This window comes from Temnothorax americanus, unplaced genomic scaffold (genome assembly GCF_048541705.1).
Source record: "Temnothorax americanus isolate GAGA-0224 unplaced genomic scaffold, ASM4854170v1 Scaffold19, whole genome shotgun sequence".
NCBI classification, from domain to species: domain Eukaryota; kingdom Metazoa; phylum Arthropoda; class Insecta; order Hymenoptera; family Formicidae; genus Temnothorax; species Temnothorax americanus.
In genome coordinates this window covers 2291603-2316191 of record NW_027509329.1, presented here as the reverse complement: position 1 = coordinate 2316191, position 24589 = coordinate 2291603, and the positions used below count along the sequence as shown (strand labels likewise).

The following is a 24589-nucleotide window of genomic DNA, read 5'->3' as shown; positions in this document are numbered from 1 at the left end:
CTACTGTGAAATCTCTAGTTCTCATCGTCGCGTTTGCTACGCAATGCGTGTACGCCAAATCGCGGAATGGATACGGTAAGAGAAAGTGATGTCCTCTCTCGTCGACCAAATGACTTCCTTCTTTACTCATCAGCTTATTTCGACGAGAAATTCTGCGTGCTTGAGTGGATCATCTACCTGAAGCGACTCTCGTTAATCGCGTTAATGTTGTGTGGCGTCGTTTTGTATTACGTGCCCAAGTCACGTTCGTGTAAGTAGGAAAAGGAAAAATGTCAAGTGAAAGGAGAGAAAGAGAAGAAAGAGAGAAAGAAAGAGAGAGAGAGAAAGCGAGAAAATTTTTTTTATTATCGCTTGTAATTTTTGATTAACTTTTAAATATAATTAAAATTTAATATAATATCGCATTATAAGAATATTTTCTAACCGTAAATTTCCGCGATTTATTGAAATATAATAATAATATACATTACAGATCAGTTTATAGTTTTAGTAGTAATAATATCTGCTTCAAGCATTTCGATATATTTCATTTTAAGCTAAAATAAAAGAAGGAAAGTTTTTCAGAACTCTCAAAATTACTTCTGCTAAATTTTTTTTATATTTATTAAATTTCAGAGAGAGAAGAATAAAGTGACGCTCTGAATTCATGTCGCTAGACTCAAATTCTTATAATATGTAAAATGTAAATAAATCATATTATAGGTAAATATATTATATTATATTATACATGTCTTTTTAGATGCTCGAAAAGCATGTTGCATCTTAATAGATACTGTTGCAAACGGATTGAAATTTATCTTAAATACAAACGGAACTGAACACGAAAAGATTAAAACGAGAGACGAAAATGATCAAAATAAAGAGCTAAGAATACAAGAACTATATCGAAAAGTATACGAAGAAGATGCAAAGGATTATGGACAAAAATACAGTAACAAGACGAACTTCGACAACAGTAATAATAAATCGATAAGGTCAGTTATATTTTTGCATAGATATGTATGTATGTATGTATGCTGTTTATTGCCTTTCCCCGTAGGGTTTACAAGGCGTTTTTATGAGGAACGTACCCAAACCTCGTACATTCTCTTTCCCATGTGCCTGGCCATATGCGACCTTACAAAAATAATTACCCCCCCTCCCCTCCCCTCTTCATCCCTCTTCTTCGTCCTCCGCTTCTGCCGTCAAATCTTCCTTCCTTCCTTCTACCTCCATCCTTCCTGTCTACTCCTCCCTATTTGGCCTGCTTCCTCTCTCGTCCCTCCTCCTTCTCCTCCTCTGGGCTCAAGAGAAGCTTCTCCTCCATCCCTCTCGCGATTTCTTCCTCCGCCGATCTCCCTGTGCACTTGTGCACCTCCCTTCTCCCTTCTTCTCTCTCCCTAACCCTCCTTTCCACCGACTTATCCTCGTGTATCTTGACTCCTATGGAGTTCCCTGCCCTTCTCCTCGCCTCCAAAACCCGCCTCTTCTCCTCCTCGTCTCCTAACTTTACCAAAATTGTTAGCCAAATCCCTCTCTGCCCCACCACTATCACCTCTCTTACCTTCACCTTCACCTTCAGCCCTTCTGCGAAAAGCTCCTTCACTTTCTCCCAGTTGGTCTCCTTACCTTCCCATTTCTCTTTCTCCACTCTTATAATTATATTCCTCTTTCTGAAATCGTCCTCGTTCCTTTTACCCTCACCTGCCCACCATTTCTTTTTTCCCGCCATACTCTCCTCGCTATCCTCCCTCTTCCTTTTGCCTCCCCTTTGCTCCAGCCTTTCTATCTTTCTCTCCAACCTCCTTACCTTCTCCTCCTGCTCCACCATCCTCTCGTCCTTTTTTCTGTCTTCCTCCTTCTTTTCCCTCAGCATCTTCCTTAGCTTCTCCTCTACAATCCCTTCCACTGCCTCCACTATCATTCTCCCTTCACGCTCCATCCTGCCAGCTCTAAAACAGACCAATTACTCACTTCTCCTTTTCTCTACATTCCTCTTCTTCCCCTCCCACTTATCCTTCTCCCCCATCTCCCCTTCCATCTTCCCCACTACCCTCCTTTAGCTCCTCCAAATCCCCCTTTCCACCCATTCTCTCCCCTTCTAATTCCAGCATCCATTCCTCTCCTCCTCCTTCCTCGTCCAAAACCCATCCTACCGCTTCCTGCCAGCTTCCCTTTCCTGAATTCCATCTTCTACATTCTTCCCATACATGCTCCCACGTTTCCTCCTTATTCCCACACAACCTACACTTCTTTTTCTCCTCCGCTTCCCAATATCTGCTCTCTCCTACCTCGTTCCCTAATCTGAATCTAGCCACCCTTCCCCATCTACTTTCTCCCCATCCCTTCTTCAAATATCCCGGGATACCCTCTCCCTTTATCCACTTATACCACTTATTGTATTCTGCTTTCTCGATCCTCTCCCATCTCTCTTTTCTCTGCGTCTCCCTATCCCCCTCAAACACTTTAAGAAACCATTCGTCTCCATCTCCTCTTATCTTTTCCACCTCTTTTAACCCCACGCCTCTGTCTTCGAAGAACTTTCCTCTCTCTCTTTCCCAATCTGAACCTGCTTTCCCTTCCATCTCTCTTTCCTTCAACTCTTCCCAGGCAGACCTCGCCAGTTCACTTCCTCCACCTTCCTCTAACTTTTTCTCAAATCTCCATGCCCTCATTCCTGCTCTCCCTCTTAATTTCTCCCTTTGCAACTCCTCCCTCACTAGATACCACGGTGTTCTCCCGTCCGCTCCCAATACCCATCTAATGTATCTTTCTTCCATTCTTTCTATTCCTTCCCTTTCTCTCCATCCCCATATTTCCGCTCCATAACTCAACACCGTCCACACCAGTCTATCGAACAGCCACAGTCTTTTTCCCCAGTCTTTCCCGAATCTCCTCTTCCCTATCCCCCAGACTTTTCCCATCACTGCGGGCCGCCTTTTTTATCCTTTCCCTTATTTGTGCTTCCTGCCCTCCATTTCTTTGAAACACGTATCCCAAATACCGAAATTCCCTCACCTCTTCCAACTCTTTTCCTTCCCATCTCCATTTTCTCTTACTGTCCCTCCCTCCTCCTTTCCTAAACCTCATTATTTTGTTTTCCCCACGTTCAATTCCAATCTCTTCCTGCCCAGGTAACCCTCTAGTCTTTCTATCAGACTCCTCATTTGGTCCTCATCCTCTGCAATTAGCACGATATCATCCGCGTAGGCCAGAGTATACACCCTCTTGCCTCCTAGCATTATCCCTCCCCATTTAATTCTATCCATTTCCTCCTCCAGGTCTGCTAGCAACACATTGAACAGAATCGGGCTCAAAGGGCATCCCTGCCTTACTCCCCTCCCCGTCCAGAATACTTCTCCCAATTCGTTTCCTCCTCTTACCCTACTCTTCGTCTCTCTTAGCATCTCTTCCGTCCTTCTCACCAGTCCTTCCCTTATTCCCCTTTCTCTCATAGCTTTTATTAGTATTCCTCTATCCACCGAATCGAACGCCGCCTTCAGGTCCACAAAACATGCTATCAGTTTTCCCCCTTTCTTCTCTAACCTTCTGTTCACCATGTAGTTCAACACGTAAATGTTGTCTATCGTTCCCATTCCCCTTCTAAAACCTGTCTGGTTGTGTGGTACCATTCTCTTTCCCTCTATCTCCTCCCTTATCCTCTCCGCCAGAATAGCCGTGTACACCTTATACAAAGAGGGCATTATTGTCACCCCTCTATATTCCTCTGCCTTCTTTCCTTCCCCTTTCTTTATGATTGGCGCAATTATACCTTCCTTCCAAATTTCCGGCCATCCTCCCCCCTTCCATATCTTATTGATAAATTTCCATGTCCAAACCTCCAACCCCTTCCCTCCTCGCTTCCATGCCTCTCCTGGAATCTCATCCTTTCCCATTGCCTTTCCGTCCTTTAGCTTCTTTATAACTCTCCTCATTTCCTCTAGACTTATCTCCTCTTCCTCCTCTCCTTCCTTTTCTTCCCTCTCTCCTTCCTTCCCCATCCTCACCCTCCCCTCTACTCCTCCTAATAACTTCATAAAGTGCTCTTTCCATTCTTCCTCCTCTATCCCTTCCTCTATTCCCCTCCTTTTCCTTCTCTCCCTATTCACTATCTCCCATACCTCCGCTTCCCTCCTTGCTCCCCTCCACTTTTCTCTCCCATCTCTGGTTCTCCTCTTCCTTCTTTCTCTTACATATCTCCTTAAATTCTTTCCTCCTTTCCTTATACGCACTGGCCTCTCCTCTTTTCTTCCTCCAGTCCCTTAATTTTCTCCTTGCCTCTTTCTTCGCTTCTCGACATTCCTCATCCCACCATCCCACCTTCCCTTTCTTATTCCGAGCTCCTCTCTACCCCTTTTATTGCCTCTGTTATTCTTATTTCCATTTCTTTCCCATTCCTTATTCAACTCTACTTCTTTTACTTCCACCTCTCCTATTTTTCTATAAACCTCTTTGTTCCTTCCCTCGTTCCACACCCCCCCTGCTTCTTTTCTCCACCCTCCTCTCCTGCTTCCTCCTCTTCCCCCCCTTCTTACTACTACTTCCAATGGGTGATGGTCCGAGTCTACTCTCTCTCCCCACTACCATGCTCACTATCTTCTCTCTTACTTCTCCTTCCCCTATTATGTAATCAATCACCGTACTACCTCTTCCCCCCCGTGAACGTAAACTCCCCCTCCTCGTCTCCTCTTACATTTCCATTGAATATCTCCCATCCTCTCTCCTCTAAGCTATTTACCAACAGCCTCCCCTCTCTGTCCACTTTCTTGTCCTTCGACCTTCTTCCTTCTCCCAATCCTCCTCCCCTCCTCTTCCTCTATCATCCCACCCTTCTTGCCCAGTCCTCGCATTAAAAATCTCCCCCAATTATCGTATACCTTCCTTCTTCTTTCTTTTCCATTCTATCTCCTAACTCTTGTACGTTTTCCTCCATCCCCTCTTTCTTGCATACACCCCTATAATACTCCAGTTCTCACCACCTGTTCTGACCTTTCCTCCCGCAATCCAACCCTCTCTATCTACTTCTATTGTCGTTCCCTTTTCTTTTAATCCTTTTCTTATTCCCATTATCATCCCTCCTATTGCTCTTCCTTTTTTATTCTTTTCTTCGCCATTTGCACACCCCCCATTCGTACCCTTTTGGAAATCTCCCCCTTATTCTTTCCCAGCCCTTTTCTCTCCTATCCAGGTCTCTGACATGACTAACACATCTTCTTTCTTCAGCCCTTCCCAAAAAATCCTTATCTTTATTTTCCAACCCCGCTACGTTCCAGAATACTATCCTCCAAACTAACTTACTTTCCCCCCTCTTCTTCTCTTCTGACTTTCGTGTTGTCCTTCTCTATCTCACCCCCTCTATCCTCTTCTCCTCTTATTCCCCCGTCTCCGTTCCTACCTCTCCCTCTCCTCCTTTACCTTCTTTCCCTTCCTTCCCTCCTCTGCTCTCCTTTCTTCTCCTTCCCCTTTCGTCCTTTAAACACCTCCTCTTCCATATCCCATCTCCACCAAGTATTTTCCAGCCTTATTCTGCCTGCCTTAATCCATGCCCTCCTACCTTCTCTTTCCTCCCCTTTCGCTATCTCTCTCAACCTCCAATTCATTCTTCTTTCCTCCCACGATAGGTCCTCCGTAATTCTTTCCTTCTCCCCACTAGGCTCCTCTTTTTTTCCATAACCTCCCATTTCTGTTCTTCGTTCTCCAATTTCAACAGCACCATTTCCCTTCCTTTTTCTGCATCACCTCCTATTCTCTTCACCTCTATTGCCTTTACTTTCGCTCCTATTCCTTCTAGTAACTTTTCTGCATTTTCTCTCCTCCCTCCTTCTTTTACTTTCCAGCCCTCTTATTACAATGTTTCTTCTTCTCTCCTCCTTTTCTTTCCTTTCCAGCCTTCTCTCCAGTTCTCTTATTTTCTCCCCCGCTCCCCTCTACCGTTTCCTTCCTCCTCCCTCTTCCCCTCCTTTCTCTCTTCCATTTTTTCCTCCAATTTTCTTATTCTTTCTTCCATTTTCTCCTTCTGCTTATTTGTCTCTTCCCTCTCCTCTTTCCATCTCTTCTCTCGCTCCCTAAACTCCCTTCTCAGGTCCTCTATCTCTTTTCTCATCTCCCTACCCTGCTCCCTGAAACCCTCCCTTAGCTCTTCTCTTACTTCCCTAAATTTCTTCATCATTCTCCCATTCTTTCTCCCAACTCCTTCACACCTAACTCCGAGTCTTTTTTAGGAGATCTTGCCGTCATATTACTTCTCTTAAAAATCTCCTCCTTTTCCTCACCCCCGCTCCTGTCCATTTCCTCCCTCTTCCTTTTCCATAACTCTTCTAAATTTCCCGTGCTCCCCCTCCTAACTTTCTCCTTTTCCTTAACCTTACCTATCGCACTCTTTCCCTCCCTCCCGTTTTCTCTCCCTTCACTCATCTCCTCCTAACTCGGCTCACTTCCCCCCCTCTAGCTCCACCACCTACTCTATGCCCTGCCTCGCGCTGCTGTCCGCGTCCCGGATCCTGTGTTGAGTCGCCCCTCTCTCTTCGCTATTGTTCACGCTCTGCCTCGTGCTGCCGCTCTCGGCTCGGCTCACCTGCCGTGCGCCCCTCTAGCTCAGCTAACGTTCGTGCTTACACCTTCTCAGTGCCTAGCCGCTTTACCTCCCTTTATCTCCTCTTACCTGCCCCTCCTCTGTTTCCCTTCTTACCTCCTCACTCTCTCACCTCCACACCTCCTCGCTCTATCACCCTCTCCTTCCTCAGCCTCCCTCGTCACTCTCTACTAGACCCTTTTGCTCTCACTCGCTTTCACACCTGTCACTCTCGTTCTCTCCGGAACCGGAAGTTATATTTTTGCATAGATATTTTATCCCTTCTATTTATGAACTAAAGCGACTATTAACTTACGAAAGCACGATCTGCATAAAAGATGCGGCTTTATTTATGCATCATTATGCAAATATTAACGGGCCGCAAAGATTAATGTCTAAATAAATAATATGTAAGCATCTCGTAGAAAACACAAAAGTAAGAAACATCGCACAAAGCACTGTGATGGGAAACGTCATCGACACAATCGTCATCGAAATGAGGCCAACGATGTATTACCGGAATCCGATGCAGTGATAGTGTCAACCATGTAAGTATGTCATATCAAATACAATTGTTTTATACGACTTATATAATTATGTATATTATTGTCAGATTTCGGACAAAATTAAATAATTCAATGCATCAAAAATTACTCTATTTGATAAAACATGTGCCGCTAAATCACCATTTGATCTTTTGCGTACTTTACCTTTATAATGTCATTTAGCTGATACATGGAGAGTGCAAATGATCAAGCACGTGCATTTGATAGCACGTATTTTCTTTATTGAAAATAACGAATTATATTGCATAATATATGTATATTATACAATATAATTTGTTATTACGGAATATATGTGCAATAAGAATGAGAATATATCAATACTTGTAGCAACAACCCACAACAGATAACGATAATCCATGAGAAATGCGAAAAAGAGAATGTGATAATTCCACAGAATACTTCTCCGGAAATGAGAATCATACCATATACGATGTCGGCGGATAAATTAAAAAATAATACTGATTTGCGGTAAGAATTAACATTCAGATTCCAACACACAATTTTAAAAATTATTGATAAAAATGACAAGTATAAACTGATGTACGAAAGGAATGATTATCAAAAATATAGTTATATTAGTAATAACTTACTGATGACGAAAGTTTTCGATAATTTAGAACAAATTAATTATGTTCATTCTTTGAACAAGTAAATTATAACACACTGGTGATAATTGTAGGAAAGCAAACAAGGACTTTATAAAAGAGAAAATTTCTCGAAATATTATTATAATGTTTTAGAAAATTCAAGACTACATCTCAAAAGCAAGAGAACGTAAGCGACGATATCGATACTGATACTGAAAAATTACAGAATAAACAAAATTTTGATTATATGGTATGTATATGTGTATATGGTCATGTAAGCGTTATATATATTATATTGTAATATAATATTATTTTGTATAAATATATCTATTACATCAATTTTACGTTATTATATAGCGATTAATATTGTAAACTGTTATAGTAGATTAACTGTTTAATTTATTGTATATATATATATATATATATATATATATATATATATATAGTAGAGCATAGAAATTACAAAATATAATAATTATTTTCAGATCGATTCTATGCTAATAAGTATTTACTTAAAATTAAATTTTTCAGAAGCATTTCAGAAATTTTTCAGAGGAAGTTACAATTGCTTCCCAACATCAATTAAATAAAGATTGCACGACAAGAACTATGAACAAGCCAGTGGATCCTCATTATGGTAATTTACACTATTTTGCGCGTATGTTACATAATAAAAATAGATTAACAATTTACTACGTATAGATAAATTATTCACAAAGCGAGAGTTACATGATGAATTTCGAAAAGGAAGCCGTCGATTTCCTCAAGATATAAAGAGTTTTACTCACGAATGTTATGAAAATTCATCGATTACAAAAGGTATGTACTAATAGAATCTAATTAAGAAAAAACAAATATACTCTATTTCCAGATTATCGCCCAGAAATATTTATGCAATTTTTAAAACAAATTTAATTCTCTTTTCCTCTTTTTTTTATAAAAAAAAATCAATTATAAATTTTGTAATATATATTTTTTTTAATTTTAAAAATTATTATATTCTTACGTTCTTGTATTCACATATAATTTTTCGTAATAACTTTCACGTAAATGATACGTTTAATTACAATGTTAAAATGCAAAAATTTATTGGAAATGTTTATTAAAAAGATATAATTAATTATAATAATTATTATAGCAAGTAATTGCAATATTTAATATTGAGAAAACTACTAAATTAATTGAATCGTTATTCAGATCGGATCAAACCAGTTTTGCTGCGAGTTGTAAACTGGTTGTTTGGTGGTTGTCCAGAGGCATCGAGACGACACCGAGAACAAAATGATGAGGTCGGAAAGGAAGAAATTTTCAAGTCCACCAACATGTGGCTCCCCGAATCGAGCGAATTGTATCTGCAGCAGTAAAGTATAAAGCAGTCGATAAACGCAGAGATCTATATGTTATTACCTCAACAGTGTGACATAAAGATAATTTCATCATAGTAAAATTATTAATCAACGACAGTATTTTATCGATTTTTACATAGCAACAATTACTTTCATTGACATATCTTTTTTTATGTTATTTGCAAGGGCTTGGAATAAATTTATGTATTTCTTCTTTTTTCTTCGTTTCCATACCTCTAATAATATAATAAAATATAAATTATATTGCAATATTCATTCTACGCATTCTATGCATTCTATGCATATATACCCACGCATATACATCTAATAATTTTATTATTAAATAGAAAATCTTGCGTCCATAAAAGTATAATGTGTTAAAACTTATAAACTTGAAAAAATGTTTATAGTGCTAGATTTTTATTCGCCATAAATTCTCATAAAAAGATAATTAACATATTTGTAAAAAATATTCTATAATTACTAAATTAATTGCCTCAGCAGTTATATAGCATTTATAAAAAGTAATTTGATGTAATGACTTTTATAATCATCACTAATCGTGATTTAATCAGTATTTGGCGAAGTTTCCGCGTTTCTAGGAAACATTGGTTACATCCCGATTTCCCGCGCACGTCCACTTTAATTTTATCTTGATGCGAAGACAGCACGTATACGTGAGGCTCGGAGATCGGCCGTTTCGAATCTCGACCTTCGTCTGCGCGCACATCTGTACCGGAAGCGGGTACCGCATGTACATGGCTTAAGAGCAATAAGGGAACCGGCGCGCGGGCCTCGCGAGCCGCCAGAAGAGAATGGGACGAGACAGTCGCGCTGAGGCCAAGAGCCGCGGTGGTTCACGAAGCCGCGAATTCGAACGAAACTATTACCGTTCACGTGGCAGACGCACGATTATCAACCGATTTATCGTCTTCCGTCTCTCCTTATTATTATGATTCAATCGCGCGATCAGGCAAACATATTTATGCTATGCCCTATCGCCAGTGGCAAGTCTGCATCGCGCGCGTACAATCTTTTGATCTTAAGCCTCAAAATTAATTGTCAATAGGTAATTCTGCAATACGTTCTATATTTCATATTCAAAAGCATATTTTAGAGCTATGCATTCCTTATTCGACGGACACTTTGATCTCGATATGAACCGGTGGAGCGTGTAAAGTGGAACAATAAAACAATAGTGTTGTACCGGTGTTGTAGCGGAGTGTATTTTAGCTGACTCGGTAAGTTCCAGAGTACCTTAAATATACATATAGTTACACATAATAGGTAGCGTATATTTGCTTATATAGGCTGCTAATATTGTATTTTTATTTTTCATCGATGAAAAAGATCATGTATTGAAATCATCACATATCAATAATTATGTATATCTTTATATGATATCAGACAGTATAAAACTTAACACAGTTTAAGAATGTAATAGTTTAAAACTAAAGTTTTTCGAAACGTGAAAAATATAATTCAATTGTATTTTATTCATTTTATAGTTTTATTGTTTAAATCTGTGTGTGACAGCTTTTTTCATATACTATTAAGTAATCCCATGACTTTGTAAAATATTAAAATAAATGGAAAAACAGATTAAGAAATGTTCCATACTTATACAATGAAAGGCTGAAAGTATCTTTCGGCAAAAAAGTACATTTACTTGTGTTAAATATTATATTTTTACGACACCTATTTATATCTACGCTATGCGTCTACTTTGTTGTGCGATGAAATGTTCCAAGACCCATGAACGTGCATTCATTTAGGAAAATGTGTCGTTAAATACATCGGTGCATATATACTTTAACGTTTTAGAGATTAAGAAGAATTAAAGTATTTGGAGCATTTTCAATTCCGCATACAGCTGTTCGGAGATTTATTAACTGTTTACCGATCATAAATTAAAAATATGTTATGATTAAATAGTCGCTGTGAACTTTAATGAATTCAGAGGCGACGTTGAATCTACGTCATCGCGCACGAGATTACATGGAAATTTTGTAATAAACCGCATTATAATCGCGCCCGATATTCGTAACCCCGGTACATTGTTAGACAGTGGAAGAAATTCCCGAGATTCCACGGAACATGTGTGTGCAAACCGTTCTATTAATGTACCCGTCACATCTTGCCTTCTCTTCTTATCCGCTCCTCGCTCTGTCTCTCTTTCTCTCGTTTCTAGACAGGCGTTCGTGCTGCTCCCACCTTCTTTCGAAGTGTAGCGCGACTTATTCAAACACGCGCCCAAAGAGAAACAAGCGGCGGATGCCACTAAGTGCCGTAAAAATTTTCGCTTTTTTTATTGCGCTCTAAAGTAGTCTAGAGGAAATGGAACACCCGATAAATAGATCGTGGTTCGGTAATCCAAAAAAAACAACGGAGTACTAATCTCGCGACCAAGCTTAAGGTAGTTGTGTCCAAAATCCATTTTCATAGGAATCTTTTAAAATTTGAACAGCATCTTAATGTAAACACGCTCTACACACACGTGCAAGTAGAAAAAACTTGACTATACCAAAGTTGAAATAATGGAAATCAAACTTAGCACTTTTTACATGTATCGTAGGACGAAAACGGCTTCCTATATCACGTTTGTAATTGTAGCGATCAAACTACTCATAGGATTTTAATGAAAAACAAAGAGATGATAAAAGAAACTTGTAAAAATATTTTTACAAAAGTACAAGACCCTTATCTATTTAGTTTTGAAGCAATTGTTACACAAAGTACACAATTTCTCATAGCGGTGGACGCATAGCTAACCTGTAAAAATCTTGCAACACTGCGCATATGAAGATTAGATATATATGTAGTTCAGACATTGCGGCTAAAGTTTTATGTCTTTTCTTTAATACTTTTTTTTCATTAATCTTCCTTTGTAATGTTCAACAGATATTTTCGCTTCTATTTCTTCTATTTATTCAAAATAACCTCGATAGCATACTAACCCGAGCGTCGCGAGTTAATCTCGATGCATGCATGGTATACACTGACATTACTGACGCGAGTGAAAACAGTAAAAACAGTACAAGCTCAGTCAAAAGTTTTACACAGATAAGAAGAGTTTTCCGTACATTATCGTATTGCAGTGTGACCATTATTTTTTACTAATACGGTTGCGATACAACTACCTTAATAATCCTCTTCTAAAAAGGGCATGTCGTAGGTATTGTTGTCACTTTTCCGCGATGCCGATTGGTTATCTTGCTGCGCTTACTTCATTTGCAGCTGTCATTGTATATATTTTAATAGTGTAATAGTAATAGCATAATGTTAAAGCTAAATAGCGCGCGCGAAGCGCGCGTCTGTAGTGTCTAGTAAGTATAAAACACGCGAGTAATCCTTTAATCAAATGTAACTTTTTAATGCATGTAAATTTTTAAATTTATAGTAATAGTAACATTGAGAGAGAGAGAAAGAGAGAGAGAGAGAGAGAAAAAGAGACTAATTAATATTAATTATTTATATAATTATATAGTAATAATTAATTTATTAATTATAAATTATAATAAATTGTTCATAAGAAACCGTTATTAATTAAAATAATAGTAATAACTATAGTTTATATAAATTGCTCTCTTTTCATAGAAGCGTAATATTTTTCATTTTGTAATAGCAAAGTATTAAAAATTATTTTCATATTTTTTGAGAGATCATTCTTTATCTTTCATCGTCCGTGTCAAACAAAAACTCTGCTTCGGCAGAGAATAATTTAATATGCATTTAGGAACTTTCTTAGATTTGTTAGATTTTTCGTATATAATAATCTCAATATTATTTTAATTTATTTTTCTACAGTGACAAATGCCTGCAGTAGTATGACGTCAAATGCGATCAGAGGCATCAGAAGAAAGAAGAGTTCGTTGTGCGAAGTTAAGGTGGCTGTGATAGGAGCACCAGGAGTTGGCAAAAGCGGTAAGTGCATTGTATCTCGATAAAACGAAACTTCCATAATAAATTCATATTAAAACATAATTGAGCTTATTAATGCAAATATTAATATTAATATAATAAAATTGTAAAGTAAAAGTGCTATGAATTAAAATTAACGCGACGAGAAAGATAGAATTTCCATAAAACATCTTTCTTATACATCAAGAAATAAGAATCCAATCACTGCATAACAAGAAACGGACTGCTGTTTCTTATTAGAGCAATCAAATTAATAATAAAAATAAAATTTTCACAAAAGAATTTCCACATTCCAAAGTTATGCTTGCAGTTTTTTATGATTTTCTATTTAACTATAATATAATTTTCAAATGTTTCCTAGCTAATCATTAATATTATAAAAGTTAATTACGTCAATCAAAAAATATTTTAATAGCAAACTTTGAGAAATACTTTCGCGCAGCTATACGCTCTAATTAATTCTTCTAATTCTCATTAAGAACAAAATCTATTACACACTGCATTATTGCATGGAAGTCGCGCTGTTGTTCTGCAAACAAACAATTGCAAAGAGAAGAACGCGAGAACAAAAGTATAGGAGATGTATTTCGAAAAAAAAATGATCTTGTATATAGTAAACGATCGACACTCTAAATTCAAGTGCAAGTACGCATGCAAGTAGCACGTAAGAATCACGTTCCATCCATTCCACGTGATGAAGATACATACATATATGAGATATGCGTTGAGGACCCTGAGAGTAGCTAACCGCGTGTATTTTTGGTAATGGCAAGTGTAAAGGCATAGGTGAATAAATAATTGGTCCGTCCTCGCCAGAACTGTGCGTCTTTTCTGTTGGCTGCAAAATACGTGGCTACTGCTATTTATAAAATTTTACTTCAAAATCCGCCTTGGATCTTCATCAAGTTTCGATTCGTCATGCTTTCCATAACATTCCTTTATGATCAAAACTTTATATCGAGAAAATATTATTTCTTCTACGTTTCTCGAGCAACGCAAACATCTGAAAGATATCGTAATAGCATGTAGAAGATATTTTCTCTGATAGCTTATTGTGCGATGTGAATAAAGAATAGAATAATCATGTATTTTATATTAAATGGATAATATCTAAACACAAAAATAATTCAAAAGTATCGTTTTAATTTTGCAGATATATTTTAAATTCTTTTTCGAAAATCTTTCACATTTCTCTTTGTTTTGTTTCAATATTTATCTGTTTTCAATTGAGAATTACTATTTTGATTTTTTAAGTTCTGCTTCCAATTTTTGTTTTATTTTTGTAACAAGATTTGTTAAGAAAATTCGATGTGTCTAAGAATTTAGAGCTATCTAAATTCTAAACTTTTAATAACATTGGAATTAAAGCGAGGAGAAACGAAGAAGCATCTCAAAATCTCAATGATCTTGGTCCATACATTTCAAACGCAAATAAACCAATCGCTAATAAATTAGCTGTCCTTCGAAACATCCACGTGCCCGTGTCGATCAAAAAATCGACCTATATTTTAGACAATATATTTCAGGCAGAGATATATAGGGGTATACATCCTACCCAAATTTTAATATCTATATACACTCATAGAATTTTTGTATATTTGTTTAGTTTAGTTTATACAATATTTGCACGAATCCATTTATAAACGAACAAATTTATTGAACTAAATTAATTTGGCTTAAAAACTACCTTTTTCCATTTTATTATTATTTTTTTTTTTAAATAGTAAATTGTCCAATTCATATTAATTTATTAATTTTGCGGAACGTTCACTTTACAGTCAAAAAATTAAACTTGCAGATAAACCGGCGGTTTTCGTATTTGAAAAGAAAGTATTTACTTTGTGTGTGTGTGTGTGTGTGTGTGTATTTACCGTACATGTATTTACCGCACGCGTCCAAAATGAAATAAGCTACGGTGGCGTTAATGCATCGCGCAAGGTTTTGTGGCGCCGTGGTAGATTCGAGTTCGTGGTAAAAATAGTGTGGTATATACCTCGAAGCGTGTCACTAGGTTGTAGCTCTCGTTTCTCCCGATTGAATCGCAATATGTTCAGTTGCAGTATTATATCTCGAGAAGATCATGTGTCAGTGCGAGATCAACCTCTTTTCATCACTTTCACGCAAAACATTGAGACTATAATGGAACGAACATCGCTTCAATAGAGCGTCAAAGATTAAGTGCCGTAGAAACAGTGAACGTTTCGTCTAGATGTATTTCTATTTGTCAGATCCAGTTACGGATCTTGCAAGTTTGCTTACGATTGAAAACTGTTACGTCCAGTATTGGAACAATGAGAAAATATATTTCATATAAAGATAAAATATTAATTTCGCTTTTTGTTAAATTCCGGTACATGAAAAGTGTTATACGAGTCATATGAATTTACATTAAAGTAACATTATGGTTAAATTAAATAAAAATTAGATGATATCGTATATAAATGTATATATGATATATAAATATAACTTCATAATGCATGTATGAATTCTTCTGCTGCGCAGTTGCAAATAATTATACAAGAGAGTTAGTTATATATAGATTCAATTACTAATTCCTAGTTTCTTGAATTTGCAAATTTGCAACGTGTGGTTAAATATTAGAGATATTAAATATAGTTTACAGCACACAACAATCATGACACCGAGAGCGAGAGTATTTTTGTGTTGATTTTCTCTTGCATAAATAGATGCGACTGTAACAAACGGACGAAATGTAGATCACTGCGATGCATATACGAATTCGAGACGCGACGTTGCGCGAGTAGCCTGTCATTATAGTTTGCCAACTCAATTATACCGCGTACAACATAATTATGTCACGCTTGAACTGCATACGCGAGCAGTATATATATATTTCCATTATGTTTCAGCATTGACAGTGAGATTTCTGACGAGGAGATACATCGGGGAATACGATCATCAATCAGGTGAGAAAGGTCTTAGGCCCGTATATTTATAGTTACTTGAAACTTGTCTCAAAAGTCTTGTTTATCGGGTGAGACACTTGGAAGTAGGTATAATCTCGTATCTTGAGACGCGAACGGATTAAAAATCACATTTAAATTGAGGATTAATTGTGAGGCTGTAATCACAGCTGAGAAGCGAAACGATTATTCGCGTGAAACCTGATACCATTCAAATATTGCACGATTATCTTGCGAGAAATTTTCTCTCTCTAGTATTCTATCGTCTCTCACTATCCAATCTTTCTGTTTTCCATTTTCTCTCCTCTACGGCCTCATGTTTCATTACGATAATTAAAGTGGAAACATACGTTTAACGCACATTTAACGACTGTCAATATGCACATATGCAGTTACCAATACCGCCATGAATATCGCTCCGATGCGTATATATCGTATTATACGTCGGTATAACTGTCGATTTATTGGACTTAAACTGGTACGCAAATATTTCTGTTCGCGGTTTCTGTTAGCAACTTAACACGATCTAACTTGGCCGCGTTGTAGGTATCGTGACACTCTGTATACGCGCCAAATTGTTGTATCACTAAGTAGGTAAATAAAATGAGTTTAAATAAATCAGCGTAAATAAAATGTCTATTACTATACAAAAATATGATGGAAAATCGCATTAAAAAAAGACGTAGAGCTAAGTCGAAATCTTTTAAATCGAGGCTCTAAAAAGGCAACGCGTTTATTAAATATATCTTATTTATGCGTAGCGTGCTTGGTAAAAAATATATAAAGTATATGTAAGAGAAATGTTTTTGTCAAAATTTGAAGCAAATTCTGTTTTACAAAAATCATTATTCATTATTTATTACTTTTTTATCGCGTTTGCTGTATTTGCAAAATATTTTCTATCGTTTTTGTCCTTTTTTCTGATATGTCGTATAAGGCCATTAATTTTAAAATAATAGATCTATGAAATGAGAGATATGGAAAAAGATTTTTAATTTTTCACTTTTTGTCTAACATTTCACATATAAATAAATGTATAATGATTTTTAGATCCATTTCACAGATCCCTTATATCTCAAGGTAAAATAAAAAATAAATTAACTTACATAGATATGATGCGCAGCAGCGGAGTTGTAATACAAACTTTGATCTGAAAAACATAAATATGTTTATATTAATACAATAGCGCTCAATAATTAATATTTCAAAAATAATTACTGTACGCGTCGGATGTTTTATTTGTATTTTTTTAATGGGGTAATATTTTTTGCAATAAATTCTTTACAGTTATTTAAATAGAATGCTTATTAGCACCAAAAATTAAATCTATTATTAATTTTAAGGGGATTTATTATTCTAACAAAAAGCTGTGTTTATTTTAAAATCAACAAATAATCAATGAGCAGCTTATTAAATTTGAAAAAATATACAAAATTCATATTATTATTAGGCCATCAAGATTTAGCCCGACCGAAAATGGTATCTTCTTTAATTAATTGTAAGATTTATATCGGTTCTATTTCACTTATTGTTATTTAGAAATATTTAACAAAATAACTAATTTCTGAAAAGGACTAATATCATGCAAATATAATGTTTTCCAAAATTTAAAAAACATAATCTTATTTTTATATCAACAATGCAAATCGTTATAAATCTTTAAACTTATAAACACTAGAACTACCGAAGATTAACCTATAATACCTATTTCTACCTAAAAAAATAACTTGTTTTCGAAAAAACACGATATTCAAGAATGCATGCATATTTATATATTTTTTTTTACATTTTGATTCAGGAGAAATTCGAAATAAGATTATTATTCTTAAAAAATAAATAATACATAACATTTTCCTTACTTGTAAGAAAACAAAAATATGAAAAAAGCACATGTTACTACGGATAAAATTATTTATAAATGTATTTGCATTTTGATATGCTTGTTAAAAAATTACCTTTACATTGGAAGAAATCAAATGTAATCTCAAAAATTATATATAAATGAAAAGGTTACAACTAATTGTAAGATTTATATCCCATTGTCAATGAGATGCAATTCTAAATAATGATTTGTGCGTCTCAAATTCCTTCTATTGAAATATAGATTTTAATATTTTACTTTTTAGCAACTCAGAAATCAATTATTTCTCGAAAGCAAGTTATAATTTTGTGATGGAGCAGAACTCGACACCAGCTACGAATACACTTGTTTTACGTTTATTTATTTGTATCCTCTCTTTCTCTCTCTCTTTCTCTCTCTCTCGCTGTCTCTACCTTTCTAAGGCAGGTCGCATGTGGAGCAATGTGCAATATATAATAGTGGCCATTATCTTTCGTATTAATTCGTTATATTTTTTTATTTCTTTTAAACTAGCACAATAACAATACATGTCTATATAATAATTTGTTCACATTACATCTTGCATATGACGTACTATGTCACAGCAATACATGTGACAAAATACATTCCAGATGCAATAGTTTACTCACATTGCACACATTGCATATGACGTATTTTGTAAGATTTCTATGTATTATACTGAGGCGGATTTACTTCCAGTCTTGGAAGAATCCTAAGAGTTTATGAGAAACCTCTGAAATGCGAATGTAATCAATCAAATTTTACCGACATTTTATGAGGGGTCAAAATGATATATCTATAGAATCTAGATATACTACGTAGTAGAAAGAAAGAGACACAAAGAGAGAAAATAAATTTATAAAATAAATCACCTCTGTGTGTGTATATTTATCTGTATCAATAAAAGTCAAGGAAAATTTCTTAGAAATTAAAATATTTTCAAAATGAGTAATAATTATTTTAAAAAATGTCAAGCATTTTATTTTGATTCCTTTGGGTCAGTTAATACCTTTTGGGTGTAGTTCCATGCAGTGTTAAATACATGTATATATTTAGAGTCGAATTCAGAGCAAGCGATCGGCGAACAAACATGAATGAACAATCTGCTTCAATGAACGCAAATAGTGCCGCTATCCTGTAAATGCCATTCGAACTCATTGATGCGGATAGTTGATCATTCGCGTTTGTTTGTACTCCCTCGCTTACTTAGGATCGAGCAAGCGCAAACACGATTTAACACATTCACCGCGCCAAGCGTGTTTTACATGATTTTTCGTTCACGCCAATTGAATTATTTTATAGTAACAATAAGAGGAACAATGAAACATTTAATTAACAGTAAATTTATAGTATTGAATTGCGTAAAAATATAATACGTGACGTATATTTATTTGACTGTCGTTCCATGACAGTCGCACCGATGACCGACAAGGCGTAAATGGAAAGCTCAAAATCAATGTCAGTCACTGTCATGGATGGTAAATGCGTTAAGACACGTCTACACATTATTTGCACAGCACAATGAATAATATTATACATTGCATGTATTACACATATATTGACGCTCGGAATACATACCATACGACTATCGCCGGGAATAAATTAATAATAAGTTAATCAGTATTAAGTTAATTAAATATTAAATATTAATTATTAGTGATAAGTAATAAGTATAATGAATTATATTAAGTTACTCACCTACGGTTGCTCCGCCGATGCCCGATGCCTTCCACAGGAGTCCCAGGGGGGCCTGCTCCTCCTCTCATGTCTTCTTCGTGGCATTCACACAAGTCACTACTCATTCGCGCAGTACCATTAATTACGATCACCGATTGTTAAAGACGATCGCGGAACACTTTAACGCGGCACTCCCGACGTTAAACTGGAGCTCACTCGCGAAAACATGGTTAGGATCGCGCGCGCGGATCATTGAAACGTGATACTCGCACGTATGTACGAAACCTTGCACGGCATTCTTGACGTTAATCAACACGGTCTTACACACGCGGCACGTATTGTGTTACGTTTTGACAGAGGAGTGACGCGAGGAAAATTAACGAACGATGCTATGATATTATAAGCCCGGTCCACATAGGCCGCAGTTCGCAAAACGCAAGCACACACACAGTCTACATGTCAACCTAACCTCTTTGTTAGATTGACAGACTGTGCGTGTGTCTTGCGTTTTGCGAACTGCGGCCTTATATGTAGACCGGGCTTTATACGTTTGACATCCGCGACATCGCGCAAAGTAAAATAGTGGACGAGCCTAAAATGGCGGAACGAATTCGTAAAACGCGCGGTTAAACTTCACGCGGCACCCGCTATACGGCGACGCTACATTCGATACTCTTTCGCATTTTAATAATAATCTTTTCGCGTTTGCATTTCTTTCGGCGATTATTGTCTCATTTTACAACGTAAGTAAATAAACGTATGAGTTAAAGTAAAAAAAGCAAATGTCTGCAGAATGCAATATTTAAAGAAATATGGTAAAAGCTACTGTATGCGAAAAAATGCAAAAAAAGCATACAAAATTATAATTACTGTCATATTTACTATAGTTTCCTGTACCTTTTTGCAACTACAGTAGTCTTTCCGTAGTATTTTTGTCATAGTATTTTTCCATAAGGGATGATTGTTTTATCGATTAATTGTTAACACGCTGGGTTTTAATAGAATATACATATGTATTTCTCGATATATGCAATTTATTAAAACTCCGATATACATATCTATAAGGATACTGAATTTTATTTTAAAGAATTGATAAAATATTGAAGAACGACATCAATGTCCAGTTTCCATCAATGCAGATTAACTTTAATCTCGGTTTAATCTTACACACACACACACACACACACACACACACACACACACACACACACACACACACACACACACACACACACACACACACACACACACACACACACACACACACACACACACACACACACACACACACACACACACGAACACACACACACACACACACACACACACACACACACACACACACACACACACACACACACACACACACACACACACACACACACACACACACACACACACACACCACACACACCACACACACACACACACACCACACACACACACACACACACACACACACACACACACCACACACACACACACACACACACACACACACACACTCTCTCTCTCTCCCTCTTTTTATCTTTTTTTAATCCAAAAAATTCGCGACGTTACTCGACTCGAAGTCAATCCGTTCCATTGTCGCGATTTTGTTCAATTTAATGACTAATTATAATTCATCGAATCCGATCGAATCTGTAAACTTAAAATCAGAATTTAATATTGCACGTGCAATAAATTTCGAAATAAATGCGAAATCAAATGATACGTATCACAGCATTCGATTACGTAATTACTTGATACAGCGAATTGTTATATTATATTCGCATTATCCAATCTCTAATCGTCCAGAGATCGCATTTGCTCTTAGTGCTTTGTCGCGTTTTGAGAAATATTAAGACGCTACGCGAAAGTAATTACACAAACCGATGAAAGCTAATAATCGTTCATAATAAAAAACAATCGCATTTCGGGATGGAATACGAGACGATGTACGGAGCGGCTCGCGACACTACCTGTTTGTTCCTTCGCCGTCGTGCGAATGATAATACAATGACTCGGCGTCGCGGCCGCGCCGACCTTGTGTATGTGTGTGGCACGTTGGACCATTTTGGACCTATATGCTGTAAAACAACGCCTACCGAGCGTTGTACTACATTAGTCAATTCGTCGTCGAAAATTTGTTACAAAATATTTAAAGTTTATATAAAATAAAATAAATGTGCTGTTCTCCTTATTATATTGCAGATCGATTCAATTAACATAAGCTATTACCGGCGCGCTTCATTTTCCACATTCTGCAGATTCGTTAGCATCGTAAAGACAATATGTGACGTTACGAATATCAAATTAATTTTGAAGATTTCTTTGAAATCATGTCGCATTTTAAGAATAGTTTCAGCTGCAGAGCTTCTCAGTTAGAAAAACGATTAAAATATTTAGATTTCTAATATATAATGTAAAAGTTGACGCGTTTGTTATCGATTTTTTTGTTAACTCGTGTATCTTACAAAACTGGCGTATGTGCGACAAAGTATAATGTATAATAGAATAACGCGTCAGTTTGAAAAATTGCCAGCAACTGTATAATCCGCTTCTAAGGCTGCGTATAAGTATATCTCCCTCTGCATACCTCAGTCCGCGTCCGTTCTAAATTTATCGAAGACGAATTTGACACTAGACAGAACGGGTGCTAATGCGAGGTTGATACTCGAACAAAATTTTTCGTTTTGCACAAATACAGACGCGGTCGTAGACAGGCGAGAGAAACACGTGCCGTGTTTAGCGTCTCAAAGTAAATCAGATTCGAAAAATTGCTTAATGATACATAAATTTATTCTGTTATACCTTATACCTATATTCTCATGATAGAAATTTACATTAATAATCGCGTCGAATCTTTTTGACAAATTCAAGAAAAAACTATATTTAAATCTGAGAAGATTTCCTTTTTTATGCAATATAGAATAAGATTCATAAGAAAATAATATATTCAAACCGAATAAGTAACATTTACTTTGCCAGTCAATAATTAACACAATTAAAAATTTAATTGACTATACTGGCAATGATTATAATCGTGGATTATAAGCATCTAAAATTACATCAACTTTAGAATGACCAGAATTCTTGGTCGAAACTCGGTGACGATTTGTCACAACGATTATAATCGTTACCACGTTTATAATCATTGACAGTATATAGTCAATTAAATTCTTAATTGGGTAAAATAATATATGTTTATATATGACATAATAAATGCGAATAATTTATTTTCTATTATATTTGCTTGAATCATCACAAAAGCAATTCTACCAAAACCATTATCTTGTTCGGAGAATACTTTTTAAAATACATTATAAACGAAAGAAAAAAATACGATGTTATTAATCATTTGAAAGATAAATTAAGGAATAAGACAAGAAGTAATAAACAATGCAAAAACGGTTAATATCGCTTACTTAAATTTGCTTTTATTTTCGCGCTTAAATTAATTTTTATTTTGTGGTTGAATGAAACAATCGTACTCAAATGGAATTTCAAATAAATCGACAATTACACAATAAGCGATATTGACTATAAATAAGAGAAAAGTTGTTTGAGTGAAATTGGCTTTACATGAACATTTTACAGATTACAAACTTTTAAAAAAAAAAAAGAATTCAAAACTTATTTTTTTAAGAAAAAACTGCACATTCTAAAATATCACAAGAAAAGGAATCGTGATTTTTTTTACGATTACACAAAATTATGTATTTGTGTTATAAATAATAGTTATTGTATATTTATATTAAGAGTGAATTTTATTTTATTTTCTAGAAACCAGATACAAACACGAGGTACTAGTTGACGGGGAACCAATTCTTTTTGAGATTTTAGATACATGTCCAAAGGTAATTTTTGTACATATAACAAATATCTCACAAATTATATATTTCGTTTATAAATAGTTTCTATATGATGCTTTAATATTTTAGAGTGAAAATGAGCTACCATCGATGGAAACTTTACGAGCGGACGGCTTGTTACTGGTTTATTCGATAACAGACAGAAATTCTTTCAATTTTGTCCGAAAGGCAAAAGAAGCTCTCGCAGTAGCTGATCCCGAGGCTGCGATGCCTCTTGCCCTTGTTGGAAATAAAGCTGATATGGTTCATTTACGACAAGTTAGTACTGAGGAGGGAGAGATATTAGCGAAAGATTTCGAATGCTGGTTTAGTGAAATAACTGCAGCTGAGCAGGTATATAATTGCAATTTTTAATAAGTTCTCATTGAAATTGCTTTATTCATATTTTATGGCCTCTTCTAAATGTTCAAACAAACTTCCATAGGTTGCTCAAGTCGCGGAATCTTTTCACGAATTATGCAGAGAAGTTCTCGCAGCTAGAAGAAGAAACAAACAATCTTTGTTGGACAGAATGCTCGGTGGTAAAGCGACACGTGCTTATTCGCGAGGGAAAAGTGACTCTGCTTTACCGAAAGATTAATATTGTTATTCGAAGCATATAGTATATCTTTTTTCTTATAACATTCATATATATTGTATATTATAAGAAAAAAGAATTCCCTCAGAATCAAAGATCGATACTGTATCTAAAGAAAAATGTGAAAAGAATATAGGATATTCGGGAATATAGTCGTTTATCATGTAATAAATGAAAGGCCAAGCAAGAAATACCAAAGAAAGTATCAGTTTTTAATTTGTAGTGTAAGATTCATATTAAATAACATGGAATATGTACAAATTTTTATAATATATCTATACAAAAACTCCTTAAATCGTAACTTACGGTTTCAAAATGCATTAGAAAAATTCAGAGAAAGGTGTAATATAGAAAGAAAATATTTCTAAATGGTTTTGTAATATCCTTATATCACAAAATAGTAATATATTTTGTAACTTTTTTACTATTCCACCAAATTAAACAAGCAGTCTCTTAGATTTAAAAAAGGCTGATGATGAGTGTGTGATCAATTATACATATAGTTTATATAAGTGTTGAGACTTACACAATTCTATATTTATCTTGTACTTACACAACGTGAGATGATAATAAATGTTTTACTTATTTATTATATGCCTAAAATAAATTATAGCTACTGATAAACAATAAATAATTTATTTTAGTTACTATTATGGTGTTATTATGGTGCAAATGAACATTTGGAATATAAGTAGCGTTACATAGTAATAATTCGCGCAGGCAAAA

General features: G+C 35.7%; 3 protein-coding genes across 4 annotated transcripts; 2 read left to right on the top strand and 1 right to left on the bottom strand.

The window, feature by feature from the left end:
- The first annotated feature begins 66 nt into the window (after window positions 1–66).
- On the top strand, window positions 67–9271 carry LOC143896558 (uncharacterized). Its single transcript, XM_077404501.1, has 8 exons — window positions 67–75; window positions 703–974; window positions 6976–7098; window positions 7444–7584; window positions 7857–7953; window positions 8235–8340; window positions 8406–8522; window positions 8901–9271. Exons 1-8 carry the CDS (start codon window positions 67–69, stop codon window positions 9065–9067), a joined length of 1032 nt encoding a protein of 343 aa, XP_077260627.1. The 3' UTR covers window positions 9068–9271.
- LOC143896541 (uncharacterized) lies at window positions 1006–6806 on the bottom strand. The gene is made up of 2 exons (XM_077404476.1): window positions 6668–6806; window positions 1006–1931 (listed from the first exon to the last, which is right to left on the bottom strand). Exon 2 carries the CDS (start codon window positions 1919–1921, stop codon window positions 1235–1237), a length of 687 nt encoding a protein of 228 aa, XP_077260602.1. The 5' UTR covers window positions 1922–1931; window positions 6668–6806; the 3' UTR covers window positions 1006–1234.
- Window positions 9272–9852: 581 nt separating the features above from the next.
- On the top strand, window positions 9853–24577 carry LOC143896593 (ras-related and estrogen-regulated growth inhibitor). 2 transcript variants are annotated; one of them, XM_077404544.1, is made up of 6 exons: window positions 9853–10290; window positions 12857–12973; window positions 15841–15897; window positions 23198–23271; window positions 23356–23619; window positions 23711–24577. In XM_077404544.1, exons 2-6 carry the CDS (start codon window positions 12877–12879, stop codon window positions 23864–23866), a joined length of 648 nt encoding a protein of 215 aa, XP_077260670.1. In that variant the 5' UTR covers window positions 9853–10290; window positions 12857–12876; the 3' UTR covers window positions 23867–24577. The 2 variants fall into 2 exon arrangements, with proteins under 2 accessions (XP_077260670.1, XP_077260672.1); XM_077404546.1 differs by lacking the exons at window positions 9853–10290; window positions 12857–12973 and adding an exon at window positions 14993–15054.
- Window positions 24578–24589: the final 12 nt, after the last annotated feature.

Coding starts and splice junctions, on each gene's coding strand:
- LOC143896558 (XM_077404501.1), top strand. Junction 7,585..7,856: donor AAAAATAATACTGATTTGCG/GTAAGAATTAAC, acceptor ATAATGTTTTAG/AAAATTCAAGACTACATCTC. Junction 7,954..8,234: donor AACAAAATTTTGATTATATG/GTATGTATATGT, acceptor TAAATTTTTCAG/AAGCATTTCAGAAATTTTTC.
- LOC143896541 (XM_077404476.1), bottom strand. CDS start 1,921: ATGGAGCGTGAAGGGAGAATGATAGTGGAGGCAGTGGAAGGGATTGTA.
- LOC143896593 (XM_077404544.1), top strand. CDS start 12,877: ATGACGTCAAATGCGATCAGAGGCATCAGAAGAAAGAAGAGTTCGTTG. Junction 12,974..15,840: donor ACCAGGAGTTGGCAAAAGCG/GTAAGTGCATTG, acceptor ATTATGTTTCAG/CATTGACAGTGAGATTTCTG. Junction 23,272..23,355: donor TTTTAGATACATGTCCAAAG/GTAATTTTTGTA, acceptor TTAATATTTTAG/AGTGAAAATGAGCTACCATC.